This window comes from Choristoneura fumiferana, chromosome 30 (genome assembly GCF_025370935.1).
Source record: "Choristoneura fumiferana chromosome 30, NRCan_CFum_1, whole genome shotgun sequence".
NCBI lineage: Eukaryota > Metazoa > Arthropoda > Insecta > Lepidoptera > Tortricidae > Choristoneura > Choristoneura fumiferana.
The window spans coordinates 4,817,983-4,834,375 of NC_133501.1; the positions used below are offsets into that span (position 1 = coordinate 4,817,983).

The 16,393-nt window shown below is 39.1% G+C and overlaps 1 protein-coding gene across 3 annotated transcripts; it reads left to right on the top strand.

Moving 5' to 3' along the window:
* The first annotated feature begins 707 nt into the window (after positions 1-707).
* Coq2 (ubiquinone biosynthesis protein COQ2, mitochondrial) lies at positions 708-12,229 on the top strand. Of its 3 annotated transcripts, none has more exons than XM_074110101.1 (7): positions 708-1,051; positions 1,222-1,543; positions 3,965-4,140; positions 5,383-5,530; positions 7,810-8,003; positions 8,713-8,901; positions 10,991-12,229. In XM_074110101.1, the coding sequence occupies exons 2-7, from the start codon at positions 1,255-1,257 to the stop codon at positions 11,171-11,173; spliced, it is 1,179 nt and encodes a 392-aa protein (XP_073966202.1). In that variant the 5' UTR covers positions 708-1,051; positions 1,222-1,254; the 3' UTR covers positions 11,174-12,229. The 3 variants fall into 3 exon arrangements, with proteins under 3 accessions (XP_073966202.1, XP_073966201.1, XP_073966203.1); XM_074110100.1 differs by having other exon boundaries at positions 708-1,022; XM_074110102.1 differs by having other exon boundaries at positions 711-734.
* Positions 12,230-16,393: the final 4,164 nt, after the last annotated feature.

The window sequence follows — 16,393 nt, forward strand, 5'->3', positions numbered from 1 at the left end:
CACATTTAACTCACAACACAGCACTTATTGTAGATAATTGCAAGCTATTATTACACCTTCCAACGTTGAGATGACAAGCTACGGAAATTAAATACCGCAAAACTTCACTCGATCAACTTTGAAACCGTTATGAACATTAACTGACTAATAAGCGATATTTATTTATTTATTCCCTTTAATGGCGGCCATAAGGCTTGGGCCAATGTCAGTTAAATTAAAGATAAATATATTCTTCTTATTCACGTTGTACGGTGATTGTAGTTTTTGCAGCTTGATAGCAAAATTCGAGAAACCACGCGGAGACAACTTGCGCATTAAAAAATGTCAGATACGATATAGAATTTTGTGATCACTGTTCTCTGTAAATCGCCGCATAAAACACTATCAAAATTACACTTCAACTAGCCAAAGAAGCAGAAATACCAAAATTAGATATCGTCTACATCCGCCATGTTCGAATGCTACAAATCGAATCCTAATAAGAGATACTAATGAACGTTTGGAGTTTGGTTGTTGTTGGCATTGACAAGTGACAAGAATGAGGCGGTACGAGGCGCGGGGGACGTGGAAGCTGTCATTTTCTATAATCGAACCGTCAGAGACAATGTGAGTATTTTTTCTATGAAGACAACCAGCCGTGTAGTACCATAGTACTATATACTATTGTATATTCTGTGGTAGAAGTTAGTTTGTGTGCGTGTAGTGAGTGGAGGTGGTTGGTGCTGTCACGCGCGGTATATTCGATTTTCCACGAGTTCCCATAAATAATAATAAGTTTATATTGCTGTGATTTATTAATTAAATGAAAATATAATTTAATTCGTAACAACCTAGAAATCAATGTTGTGTGTGTTTTGTACATACTTAAGTATTTGATTGTTATTATTGCATTTCGTTGAATCACATCGACATTGAAACGTAGCTAGCCTTGATAATACTGTAAACTTGTTATTGTATACGTTTTTCTAGAAATAAAAAAAAAATACTTTGATAATTACGCGGCAGATAACTGTTTTGCCAAGGTTAGTTCCTGGTATTGTTTTTATTATAGGTTAGAATTATGTCATCTGTTATTGTATAATTATTTTTCCTTGTATAAATAACAATGTCTAGAATCGAAGCACATTATTCAAAGAATAAAGATTACCTTTTGTTACCGGCAAATTATATTTGTATATGATATAATTATTTTAATAATGTAAATTTGTTTTAATTTTTCAGATCATAATGCTGTGAAATAAAAAAACTGCAAAAATGTTGAAAGCGGCACTTCATAACTACAGCAAATTGCGACTACCATTGCTACAAATAGTAAATGTGCAAATTGCAACCAAAAATCTACAAAAATCATGTCTGTGTGGTTTATATTTTAAGAATAGATACAATGTAAGAGTTCACTCCACGCAGAGTGACCATAGACAGAAAGCTGTGATAGAAACTACACCAGTCATAGACAAACTAGAAATAGACAGAACAAGAGTGCAACTATTAAGAGAGAAGATAGTTCCATATGCAAAGCTGGCAAGATGGGATAAGCCTATAGGTATACCTTGATTACGATATAAATATTTTTTTTTAAATGTGTAATTTTTAAAACAAGCTTTCTGACTGTACTTTATGTTGACTGTACTTGTATTGTATTCACATCCAAACTACATTTTTGTACCAAATTTCATGTTAATGCCATTAATTGCAGGTGGTAGGTCCTTGTGCAAGGTCCGCCCGGATTGCTACCACCATCTTGCTCGCTAATCCTGCCGTGAAGCAGCAGTGCTTGCACTGTTGTGTTTCGGCGTGGAGAGTAAGACAGCCGGTGAAATTACTGGCACTTGAGGTATCCCATCTTCGGCCTCTAGGCTGGCAATGCGTCTGCAATACCCCTGGTGTTGCAGATGTTTATGGGCGGTGGTGATCTATTACCATCAGGAGACCCACTTGCTCGTTTGCCATCCAGTCAAAAAAATAATTATAAACCTGATTTTTTTTTCACAATCTTCACAATCACAATTGAAAAGCATTTCGAGATAAATACTTTTTAAATCGTTTCCTGTAATTGTTTAATTTTAATACAATGTAATGAATTTATTACACAAAAAATAAGCAATGACATCGACACTATGACGTAGGTAAACGACCCAACTACTTTATTAAGTGAAGATAAGAATTCTCCACAATTTACTGGTAGATTATACTAAGAAATTAGATTTAGATCTGCAATCGGATCGGACATTATGACACTGACAGTTGTTGTGGAGTTCCATCCTCGAAGACGATTTTGGCTGGACTACCAGGATGTCACTACTAAATAATTGTGATGTCACCAGATTTACATTGATATGTCAACTTTCAAGTCAATCCAAGTTACAGGCTCAGCCTAGTTTGGAGTCTGACGGAAAATTTTAACAATTATGTATTAAGTGTTTTTGTCAAATAAATAAATAATAAAAAAAAAAAACCGACCATTGGAAGTGGGTCAAATTCACTTTGTAAAATTTGATCTGCACATACAAATATTGCAAATTAAATAATAGGCTCAAATTTATTTTAGCAAATGCCAGCTTTACCCCTTTTGCTGTTATTTCCTCTATTGTCTTAACTTTAGCAAATATCCTCAATCTCACATTGTTCCTTAGGAAATAAATAAATAAATATCACAGTACACTTGATACAAATGTTATGGGTGTTATTTGGTATTGGACAACAGATAAATTGGTGTCAATTGTTTTTCTATACCATGTTGTTGTCATTCACTGATTAATAACAACTTTTTTTTTAACTCCCAACGCAAAAAGAGGGGTGTTATAAGATTGACCGCTATGTGTGTCTGTGTGTCTGTCTGTGGCACCGTGGCTCTTAAAAGGGTGGACCCATTTGAATGTTTTTATTTTATTTTAAAGCAAGTTTTCTAGCAATGGTTTTATCAAAATCGGTACAGATGTTTTTGCGATATTGAACTTGAAATGACCAAGTCAAGGGTTTTCCAACTATTTCTTGGTTAGGTTATGTATATGGTATAGTAAAATAGATCAGGTGTCTGATTAACATACATACTTAATTACATTACAATAACAAGTTTAGCATTTCATGAAGTCAGAGATTGTATTGTATTAGTACATTGTGTCTCAAGGGCGGTAAATAAGGAATTACGAACGAGAGTCTATTAGAAGCCCGAAGTCGAAGACTGAAGGCTTTAATGAGTCGATGTTCGTAATTCTAGTACCGCCCGTGCGACATACAATGTTTTTCATTACATTTGCGAGTATAATTTTATATATCTAAAAGAAAAAATATAATTGTTCCAAATATTGGCGATACCTTAGGCTGCGCTCTTGGCAGCGCCGCCCTCGCCCTCCCCCTCCCGCAGCATGCGCCGCAACGTGCGTGTGCATGTGGTCCTGCAGCAGCGCGCTCAGCATCATCAGTACGGGCCCTGACTCATTTACCGACCACGGGTTACATGACAAGCACGTTAAGGTCGAGGGTTTTATTTGGGGGGTTGCAACCAAGGCAGCCTGCATGTTTCGACACTGTTTACGAGCAAGTGTGATGAAAATTATATTGATGTGTGCCTACCATCGACTAAGCTATGACTGCTCAACTCTAGGCCCACAGGCGACATGTTGTGCCATGCCATGTAATTTTAAACAACAGTTTTTCTTGTCACTAAATGTCTTATAGTTTTAGACTTGCCCATATTGACCGATGCTAACCTGTGCCACCCTGAACATTGTTTGTTAATTATTTAATAGATTTTTTAAACCTCTAATTTTGCATGCCTGTAAAACATTGTGAGGAAACCTGCATAACCTGCGAAGTAATGGTGTGTGTGAAGTTCCCAATCTGCACTGGGTACTGATAGTAGGACTTATATAGGCTGGGATGAGTAATTTGATTACTGTGTTCCCATCAATTTTTTAAAATTTAATTTCATGTTAAGATTGATAGAATTTTCATCACATTTCAGGCGTCTACCTCCTGTACTGGCCGGGAGCCTGGGCCATAGCGCTGGCCTCTGTCCCAGGAACGGTCCCATTGGAGACCAGCCTGAAGATGGCCGGCCTGTTCCTCGTAGGAGCTGGCTTGATGAGGGGCGCTGGCTGCACCATTAATGATATGTGGGATAGAGATATAGACGCTCAGGTTAGTATTTGCGATACCACCACGTGGCCATGGAGTCGAACAAAACCGGCCAAGTGCGAGGCGGACTCGCGCACGAAGGGTTCCGTACCTTTATCTATTATACAATATTAGCAAAAAACGCCAAAAAAGTCATTGTTGTATGGGGGCCCCCTTAAATATTTATTTTATTTTAATTTAACTATTTATTGGCTATAGTTCGAGTGGCATTATGGTTGTTTAGTCTCGCGTTTGATACTCTACTTTTCACTATGAACGCGAGGGAAAAAAAATGTTTTGTTCAAAATAACAGTATTACTTTTTAAAAACGTACGCTCGACTAATGGACAAGCCATCTGTTCAAAATACAAATAGCAAAAAAAATTGGTTGCACGGTTTTTTTCTTTTTTTTTATTGTTTAATTGTAATGTGTAATCGTTTCACATTTTTTTTTTTGTTAATATTTTTGCACAGTTGTCATTTTGAGGTTATTTCCAAGCCTAAAAATCCTCCATTCACAAACACCGTGTTGGCTGTTTAGGGGTTTCCAACGTAAATAAAAAAAAAAACTTTAATCCCTAAAGAATAAAAAGAAGCTTTAGTCCCGATATGCAGCCTAAACTAACTGACTAAACGGACTGACTGAATGCTCCACTCAAAGGTTGACTGGTAGAGATCCCTTAATTAAAGGGATAAGTTCGCCTTTGTAAATATATTTCATTGTTTGTCATCTGTGTTTGTTTACTTATTTTGTATAATAAAGAGTTTACATAAAGTAAAAAAAATATTCAAGTACTTGACAAATCTGACATTATTTTCTACATAATTTTTATGTTATTGAATCACTGCACCTGTCAAAAATACATCTGTTACCCGTGGTAAAGCATTTCTGTAATAAATACATCATTTGTATTTTATTTAACTTCCTAATGAAATTTAAATATTTAAGTATTAGCAAGTTTAGAACATTTAATAAAACTTGAATATTTCAGCTTTTGCAATGCAATCATCAGGTGAGATAGGGGTCAATCAAGGTCAGTTTCATGAAAAAAAAAAAAAAGATCTCGGTGCGCATAAAATGAAATGAAGTACACTTAAAGACCTATTTAATGACATAATTCTCAGCTCTGTTGGTTTTTGGTACACTTCCCACACAAAGTTGCCCATGGTCTTTTAATGGTTTAAGTTCCCAATCCGCAGTGGGCCCGCGTGGGAACTACACTACTCTGTGCTACACTCAAGCTTTACCCTGTGTGTATTTTGCAGGTAGAACGGACCAAAGACAGGCCGCTGGTATCAGGAGCTGTGTCCAGTAAGCAGGCGGTAGCGTTCTTGGTCGCTCAGCTCTCGCTCGCTCTAGGGATTCTGCTGCAATTGAACTGCTATAGCGTGGCCTTAGGCGCTAGTAGTATATGTAAGTGTACCTACATTTTCTAGTAAACACGTAAGACAAGCCCCGCGCCTCATCTGCCCGCGACACAGGTCGGCTGGTTTCCGTGGCAGCTTCCGGTACGCTGCCACGCGATGCTGGAATAACCTCCCGCCACCTATTAGAAACGCGAATTCACTGGTCAGCTTTAAACTGATTTGAATTGAAACTCCACTTGCTGAACGAACAAGCATCCTTTGACTAGCCGGCGCGGCGTTGTGTAGCAATAAATGCTTGATAATTCTTTGGACTTGAGCCACATATTTATTTATTTATATTAAAACTAAAACTCAACTCAATACTGCTATTTAGACACTGCTCTTTCTGTTGTGTTTCACTTCTCTCTTGCAAGTTATTTTTTACGTTTATGTTTTGTGATTGTCATAATAATATGGATTCACTGAAAATCAGCGTCGTTGCACTATCTGCGGCGACACATGCTGAGTGGACTCCTTTTAGAGACCACAGTCAACACTGTAATAGGCATTAACATACTTACCTACTATTATATTAAGTAATTTCTGTAAAAATGTTGTTGCATTGTGTGTTTCTAATAAATCTTTCATTCATTCATTCTTTCATTCATACCTACAGGGTGGCACGTTCCCGGCCCGGATAATACCGACATGGAAATACCGGCCCTGTTTTTCGTGTACACGCCCATAGAAACTGACATGAGCTTCTATGGGCGTGTACACGAAAAAAAAGGGTCGGTATTTCCATGTCGGTATTATCCGGGCTGGGAAAGTGTCACCCTACATACATACACCCACTGTCCGGCTAATATTATAAATGCGAAAGTTTGTAAGTCTGTTTGTTTATTTGTTATACATAGGTATTAGTATGAACATGTAGATATACAGACAGTGCTTAGCGAAGAGAAAACGTAAATCGGTTGAAAATTGGGTATAATGATTTTTTGAAAAATCTATATACCTGTCTCTTTCTCTGTGCAGCAAGTATGGCGCTACTTGCGTGTGACGTCACATGCAAGTATGTCTCTCTGTCTAATCTTGAGTTTCAAACCTTTATAACTTTGTTATTTGTAAAGGTAGCTTAAAAATTGTTTCTCTATTCGATAACAGGCATTGTGAAGTTTAATTTGTCCATACTAATATTTTAAATGCGAAAGTGTGTGTTTGTCTGTTGGTCCGTCTTTCACGTCGAAACGGAGCGACGGATCGACGTGATTTTTTGGCATAGAGATAGTTTATGGGCCAGAGAGTGACACAGGCTACTTTTTATCCCGGAAAAATGCACAGTTCCCGAGGGAACAGCGCGCGATAACCGAATTCCACGCGGGCAAAACTAGTAAACACACACACAAACATCACGCCTGTATTCCCAAATGGGGTAGGCAGAGCACACGACACGTTACCGCTTCGGAGCCACTTTTAGCAATTTTAGGTTCTAAGTTTAACAATAACTGTACAATATTGACAGAACAACTTATATTTAAACTAGTAAAACATAAAAAATTGTGACATATAACATTTATTTAAGCAATTTAATGGTGCGTGTGAAGTTCCCAATCCGCACTGGGCCCGCGTGGGAACTACGGCCCAAGCCCTCTTGTTCTGAGAGGAGGCCTACGCAGCAGTGGCACATATATAGGCTGGGATCATGATGAATATTTATTTGACGACCGGATGGCCGAGTGGTTAGAGAACCTGACTACGAAGCTTAAGGTCCCGGGCTCGAATCCCGGCCGGGGCAGATATTTGTATGAATAATACGAATGTTTGTTCTCGGGTCTTGGATGTTTAATATGTATTTAAGTATGTATCTATCTATATAAGTATGTTTATCCGTTGCCTAGTGTCCATAGTACAAGCTTTGCTTAGTTTGGGACTAGGTCAATGAGGGCTATCGTTTTTTGTCTCACTAGATGGCGCACTGTTGCGTGAGGTTTTTAAGTATGGCTTTCAAAATCTGTTATTACGGGCGTGAAAACAAAGTTTAGATTAAAATCATATTTAATACAACTTAAAACCGTACCATAAAAATATCGAGGAACCGCAGTGTTGCGTAGTCCCGTTTTGTTCGGAAAACATATTTGTCATAATTAATTTCAAATATTGCAAAATATTCACAAAATTATTCTAATTATAAATAAACCCGCGTAGCTCACCCAAAAACTATGATATTTGACATTTCGGAGACCTCACGCTACACTAGCGCCTCTAGTGGCGAATTCATACGCGATAACCCTCATTGGTGTCAAGTGTCCCATGATATTTATTATTATTATTTATTTGTTCCAGTTCTAGTAATAAGCTACCCGCTTGCGAAGCGATTCACCAACTACCCGCAGATATTTCTGGGGGCGACGTTCAACTGGGGCGCGCTGTTGGGGTACAGCGCGCTGCGGGGTGCGATAGAGCCCGCGGTGTGTTTGCCGCTGTATGTCGGAGCCCTGGCGTGGACCGTCATGTATGACACTATCTATGCTCACCAGGTTAGTCAGTGCGTAATGGTGATTTATCAACACCCCACCCATATAGTAAATCCTCAATTATGCGTTCAAAAACCATAGGTAATGACCAGCATTACGACATTGGATTCTATTATGAACACGGCTGTATCGTAATTCTGTAACGTAATGAGATTTCAGTAATGATTTCAGATTTCGTAATGAGACGTGCAGCAGCAGGTCGTCGCGGGCGCAGCTCGTGGGGCAGACATACCTACCTAGTAAGAGTTAATGCAGGTCATTCTCAATGGTTCGCGGAACACATGATAGAGGATTTAATATATGGATATAGATAAAATATTGTATGCAACTGTGCGTAATTGTGCCTTAAAACACTGAACTAAAATAATTTCCTTGCTCACCTGCGACCTTACGATAGCTAAGCTTATGCAAAATATGCGTGTTCATGCAGTTCCTCCACCTCCACACTGTAAGAACACACACAAATCACACAAACCCATCTATCACCACCACCACACTACACTGACGCGTTTCGAACTCAAACAGAGCTCATCTTCAGAGTGACACAACCGTACACCATGCTACCAGTTGTTAGACTAACGAACCATAACCACCGTTTTAACTTGTCACTGTAACTCCCCAAGCAAGTGAAAGGAAATTATTTTAGTTCATTGATATGGACCTCCGCAAAGTAACGCCTGATTCGATAAGCCAGTCTTATTCATATTTTCAGGATAAAATCGATGACGCCCGTATAGGCATGAAGTCCACAGCGTTGACATTCGGCGAGCGCACCAAACCCGCTCTGTACGGGACCCTGGCGCTCAACGCGGGCTGTCTGCTCGCCGCGGGCGCCGCCGCGGGGCTCCACTGGCCGTACGCGGCGGCCGTGGGGGCTGCCACGCTACATGCGGGAAAACAGGTAATAGTAAATTGTTCAACAAGGGACTAAAACAAGCCGTAATGACACGAGATGTTTAGCCATTCAAGTATTATAGTACCTTTCCTTAGTTTGGTGTTAATTGTCCCATGATATTCTGAAGAAAGGTCGGGTCAGGAGTACTCTAAACCGACGTGCATGCATGAAAAGATTGATGAATGTAGAGGAAGCGAGAGTTGTATGCCAGAATCGTAGCAAGTGGATCGTCTCTGCCTACCCCGTTGGGGAAGAGGCGTGATTTTATGTATGTATGTATGTATGTATCTTGTTTTTAGTGTACCTTCTTGTCATGGTAAGTTCTCCTGAGTAACTTCTTAAAAGTATGATTTTATGGGGTACAAATATACACCAAAAGTTAGTGGTAGTGCCGAAAAATACTAAAATTCTGCTTTTGTAAAACCTGAGTGACCCCCTGGGCACAGTGAAAAAAGGATAATAAATATGCTTTAGGGGCTGTTTCACCATCCATTGATTAGTGTTAACTGACGTTTAAATGTGATGCCAACTCCGTCTATTCGAACAAAGCAAACAGAGACAGCATCACATTTAACCTTCAGTTAACACTAATCAATGGATGGTGAAACAGCCCCTTAAAGTATTATAGTGTAAACTGACCAGGACTATAAAAAATCTGACACGAGGGCAGCACTTCTACGTTTTATATTGCAACATACTATACGATTCCTACCAGTCATATTGACAGTGGTGTCGGTGATGTTATTTAAAGGAATATTTTCTAATCCCTCAGACTTTTCTATGACAAATACATTGTGATTATTTTCTTTCCAAGGCTATGGATAATTTTCGGCATTTTAATGCACAAAAACACAAAATAACACTTTAAAATACCGCGCTTAACAACATTAAACTTTGACAGCAATAGACAGATGGCATTTGAATTTAGTGTTACCAGTGCAATAAATTAGTTCTATTGGTTTTCCGCATTATAATTCTGGTCAGCCTTTAATCGATTGAACTGTCGAGTCTTAATATATTATCTTCAGATTTCAAGGTCTTAGTTAACGCTTTGTATATATGTCGCAAATAAGCACGGGGGGCACTCATATTCGTATTTAGGCTGTGCTCCCATCAGAGATGCACGAGGATGTGTTGCGAGGATTGTGTTTAAAGGATAAAATCCGAAATTACATTATTCGACAAAGAACGAAAGCCACCGACGTTGCTCAGAGAATTAGTTCGTTGAAATGGCGTTGGGCTGGCCACGTCTGTCGCAGGACCGATGAACGGTGGAGCAGACGAGTCCTCTAATGGAGACCACGGACAGGAAAATGTAGTGTAGGGCGTCCTGAGGCACGAAGACCTGACCTTAAGAGGATCGCTGGCGGCGGATGGATGTGAGGGGCTGGAGACAGTGTTCTGGCGTGCCATGGAAGAGACCTATGTCCAGCAGTGGACTGCTGTAGGCTGATGATGATGATGATGATATGTTGCGAGATGATGGATGTAGGTAAATTAAATTATAAAAAATACTAAAACATATCTCTCGGCTGGCTTGCCATAGTCTGATACCTTAGGCACGCCACTGAGAAACGCTTCATTTAGGTACTAGTGGAAACAGCTGAGCGGAGCGAGGCGAGGTAAATGTAGCGTTCCTATTGGTTCATGAAAGACACATTCCCCGCAACTCATTCTCGGACATCTCTGGTTGGAACGCAGCTTTAACGCATTCACTGCCACCGACGCATATATGCGTTTTGGGAACTTCGCCCAGTGCCGCTGTCATAATTATTCAGGCATTTAGAACGCACATGTGCGTCGGTGGCACCTGTGGAAGTCAAGTGGCAGTGAATGCGTTAAACGCAGACAGGTCGCTTGTAAACCTTCGACATGTCTGACATTTTTTAATGCGCAAGTTGTCTCCACGTGGTTTCTGGAATTTTACTATCAAGTTGCAAAAACTACAATCACCGTACAACGTCCCTCTCAAAGAGTTTACCTTGACACTGGCGAAATTGTCCTATTAATTAGGACAGAAAAGCCATATTTTAAAAGAGAAGAAGAAGAAACCTTCGACAGAAAAAAAAGAAATAAACTTTTTTTTTTGTTACAGATATACACACTAGAGACCGACAATCCGGACGACTGCGCTTCCAAATTCAAATCCAACTCTACGATTGGCTTAATTATATTACTAGGTATTTTAGGAGGAGGCTATTCACAATACATAGAGAATAGAGCGAAGCATAGAGGCAAAGAAGACCTTAGTGTCACTAAGAGTTGTGTGTTTGGTTAAAAACCGGTCAAGCGCGAGTCTGACTCTCAAATGACTACATAACTAATAAGAGGCCATCCATAATGTTCTCAGTTCTGGGGGTCAATCAACTATTTAGTGTTATTCTGTCACGTGTCCCAGGAGACATCAGTGATACACTTGTTTTGAAAAAGGTTTGCAATTTATACTATTAGCTTGCTTAGGAGATGAGCCATAAAGGAGCACTTTTAGTGTGTTTTTGGCCCTTTTAAAAGTTGTACCCCTAACTTTTTTCTGGGATTTTTAAATTTTCGTGTTACATCTACTCAGAATCAGGAGTACTATCGATTTTAATAGGTGAAAAAAAAGTGTCCCAAAATTTACATATATTTTTTCCGTTCCGTTACTCTCATATAAGTGTATATGGGAAAGGTAACGGAATGGAATACAAAATTTTGGGACACTTTTTTTCAGCTATTAAAATCGATAGTACTCGTGATTCTGAGTAGATGTAACTAAGTAACTATTTCAAAATCCCAGAAAAAAATTAGGGGTACAACTTTTAAAAGAAAGGCCCTTTTACCTCATAAAAGATGTTACCATGGCAACAAACTACACTAAGAAGTTGATTGATCAAAATACGGGTTATATTATAACAGAGACTGTAAGGATCTTTGTTTTGATCTTTCGTTGTCAAATTTGAACTTAATGGCATCGACTTGAAATTTAGTACGGAAATGTAGTTTGAGTGACGATGCAAGTATAGTCAACAAAAAGTACAGTCAGCAAAGAAGCTTGTATTAAAAATATAATTTTTAGCAAAAACTTATTTATAAACAGCTGTCTGTCAATTATCCTTCTGCTGTTCTGGTGACATCATTTTGTATGCAATTTTATTTATATACTTGAAATAGACATTTTCGGCGACACTGGTTTCGGTATAAACCGTGGCTCATGATTATGGCATTTCTTCTTCGAGACTTTTGACAGTTCCTACCATAGTACAATTACCGGGAAAACATAAGTATTTAGGTTGTAAGGTGTCTGTATTGATACCAAAGATGTATTTTTATAATACGTAGTTTAAACTGAGTGTATATTTACCATATTTGGTATTTACCGACACTTTGGCCGGCATTGCGTTACCAAAATTGCCTCTGGCTAAAAAAATCGTACTTCCAACAATTACGTTTAATTTTGGTCTTACTTGGCTAGTTGAAGTATTTCATGTACACCATCTATTAAATTACAGAACAAACCTATATTACAAAAATCTGCAATTGTTTGAAAAATGTCGCGGACAGATTAGTGTCTGTAAAAAAAGTTGATTGACCCATAACAAATATATTTATCTTTAATTAATGACATTGCCCAAGGATGTACTCTTTGAAAAAATAAAAAAAAATACGTTAATCGTAGGATGAGTTCCCGTATCATAAACAGTACCTGAGCTTTGCTCGGGTTAAAACTCGATAATAAGTGTTTTCTCAGAGATAAGACCAGGTTAGATCGATTTGTCATCCCCGAAAACCCCCACCTACCAAATTTCGTCGAAATCGTTGGAGCCGTCTCCGAGATTCTGATTATATATCTTATATACATATATGTAAGAATTGCTCGTTTTAGACGAATAATAAATAAGTGAAGCCATAATAGACATTAGCACTTTCCCGAAATATTAGAAAACAAAATTACATCCACGGTAGTGACTGTGAGCACAAAAATGAGAAATGGCCATGTATAATCTGTTTCCACTGTGAAAATTCTGCACACGACGTAATGCTTGGGAGATTCGGAAGTAATACTGCCGACATGTCTATTAATTAAATTAAATTATTGTACTAGGTATATCTGTTCTATTAACGCATTCACTGCTACCGACCGACGCATATATGCGTTTCCGGAACTTCGCCCAGTGCCGCTGTCATAATTATTCATACATTTTGAACGCACATGTGCGTCGGTGGCACCTGTGGAAGTCAGGTGGCAGGGAATGCGTTAAGGTCCAGGAGTAGAAATGGGTCTCGTTCGCAATCCAAAATATTGTAAGCCATAATGTAATTTCTTCTTAATGACCATTATGTTGTCATAATGATCATTTGCCATAACTCTTTTTTTCCCTAAAGCCAACATTTTTCAGGAACTGAAATGAACACGTGTAGAACTCTATAGGTTAAGTAAAGTTTATTTTCTAACAATCGGGAAATATTTATTGTTTATAAGAAAAAAGAGTTATGGCAAATGATGATTATGACAAACGTTATTATGACTTTTAATATGTATGAATTCCGATATAGACCCGTAGATAAAATCAAAGTTTATTTAATTTAGGGTGCATTGTGAGCGTTATGCTTCTGGTCAGTTATACTATTTATAAAATAGTTACACATGTTTATAATATATGTATGAAGTTTTTTACAAATGTCTAGAGAACCGCAAATATCTGTTGGTTGCTGTTATATATATATATAGGGGAAATGTTACGATATTCACTTTGCGTCGGTAGGTCGGCCGGTAGGTGGGTCGGTCGGATTTTACGGTTCTATCGGAGAAGATATATATATATATAGAACCGTAAAATCCCGCGCTAAAACCCAACTACTCCAATTAAGTAATAAATTATCTTCCGTCCCTCTGACACCCGCCGATATCGACCGGAAAATCAAAGCCTACCGACGCAAAGTGAATATCGTAACATTTCCCCTATGTGATGTGATATAAATGTTTGAATAAACATTTTCTTGCCGACGCGGTGTTTTATTCAGTAAAAGAGTTTTACCGCTAGTTGGAAATTTTAAACATTGCCCTGCCAAGTTTCTGTTCAAATTATAGTGAAGAAAAAGTAAAAATGGTTTTACATCAAACAATAGTGTTAGGTACTAGCCGTTAGGCACTTGTCTCACCGCCAGCGAGGAAACGATTGGCTATCGACTATTTTCTCGCTCAAGAAACGAACAAAAGATATAAGATCCTGTGTGAGTAAAAGAGACACATATATTAATAGTTGATCGCTGGCTGTTCACACTGTCGGCGAGAACTCGCTCTTATATCTTTTGTCGCGGCGACAAGAGCTATAAAACTCGCTGAGCTATAGATACTCGCTCAGCGATGTCAGCTTGGCGGCCGCCCCGCACGAGCGAGTCGAGTGGAGCGAGTAATCGCCCGTCGCACGCGAACACTCGCTTACAGCCGAGCGACAAAACTACACTCGCTTCTCGCTGCTCGCCCACTCGTTTCTAGTTACTCGCTCTACTCGCTTCTCGCTCATCGTCGGCGGTGGGACAAGTGCCTTACCCGCGACCCCGTCCGCGTAGATACCGGTTTTCACTATCCCGCGGGAACTATGTAATTTTCCCGGATAAAAACTATCCTATGTCTTTTCCCGGGACGCAAACTATCTGAAGTTATACCAAATTCCATCTGAAACGGTCCAGCGGTTTAGACGTGATGAAGTACCAAACAAACAGACTTGCAAACTTCCGCATTTATAATGTTAGTGGGATTTATACCTGGGCATTTCTGTTAAAAGTTGTACCCCGAGTTTATCTTTACGATTTCAACAAAATTTGGGAGGTAGACTCGGTCCATGATTCCGACCTGTAAAAACAGGGTCTCCAGATGTGTCCCCAAAATATTGTATGATTTGTTACGATTTTTTTTTTCAAATAATGTATGTGTGTAGTGAGGGGTGCGCTACGAACTTCGACAATACAAACTACTTCGACTTTCGTAGTAGCCCCCCTATTTCCCCCTATAGGCCGCCTATTGCTCACTGTACACGCCTGGTATTGCGCGTGTACTTTAAATCTTCAAATTTTGGGTGCAGTTTGTTTACATGCACTATATTATTATAAAAAAAAACTTGATATTTGATATGACGTATGGCCTTTGTTGTCGCTTTAAGTCGAATGCCCGGAGAGCTGCCCGCCCTCTTCCGCGCGGGCGACGATCCACGAGGATTTCCGATGGTGCCCGAGTGTAGACGTAAACACTCACCTTGTATTTTTTTTCTCTGTGTATCTGTTTTCTGTATCGCTTACTATGTCTGGTGTACAATAAAGAGTCTTTGTATTGTATTGTATTTTTCGATCCCGTAGAGCGGGGGTGGCCAATCGGTCGATCGCGACATTAGTCCAGTAGCAAGGCAAAAAATATAAATACTGAACTATGCTGTCTCATTTAAGATTTCAAAAAGTTTTCAATGTAAATTGGTAGAAACCCCGAGCCGAGCATAGCCCTATATAGCTCGCTGAACAACTCCTGAGCCTCTTTATAAGACCTATAGTCCAACTTCGCAAAAATAATTAAGCATTATTTCCACTTCTCATGCTCGTAAAGTTCGTGTTTATGCTGGGTCTAGGCGACATAAAATAACTTTTTATGCTCTAGTGCACAAAATAAAATCTTCGTCTAAGACCAAGGTAATCAGGTGTCGACAGCCACAAACAAAGAAGTTTCTATATATTTTTTAATACATTTTTAATTTATATAAAACTAAAAACCAATCAAAATAAATCAATAAAACTAAAATTGTATAATTAAACATATAGTAATGCACGAAAAATAAAATGTACATAGTAAGTGAACAATTGTTTCCACTGTTGCTATTTCATTTCCTCGCCATCGAAGTGAAAAGCAGAGTGTAAAACTCGAGCTTTAAACCCATTTTCCCCTCGACGTGTCTATCCACCCTCGCCGTACCGGCTCTGGTGGCTATATGAACGTCTTGGGTAAAATGGCTCGTTTTATGCTCTTGTTGTACAATCTACTATTAAAATCTTGTTAGCCCTTTTAGACCCGGCCAATACAATTGTGCGGGTCATAAGGTTGTACTTTTTTGGACTTCTCAGCGCTAGGAGCGAACGGGCTCAACATCGCATGATTGTGCGAGTTTCGGATCACACCCCCCAACCAAAATTTCGTAACTTTGGAAGTCAGTGTACAAGTGCGAACTCGTCGAGTTCAGTGTACGGTCATACTCCTGACTTTTACGAAGGTAAATTATAGTACATTGTGTCTTAAGGGCGGTAAACAAGGAATTACGAACGAGTCTATTAGAAGCCCGAAGTCGAAGACTGAGGGCTTTAATGAGTCGACGTTCGTAATTCTAGTACCGCCCGTGCGACATACAATGTTTTTCATCACATTTGCGAGTAAAATTGTATATTTGTAAAAGAAAAACCAATATTTTTTCAAAAATTGCCGATACCGCTGACTGCACTCTTGGCAGCGCCAGCCTCCGCCCCCCCCCCCCCCCCCCAC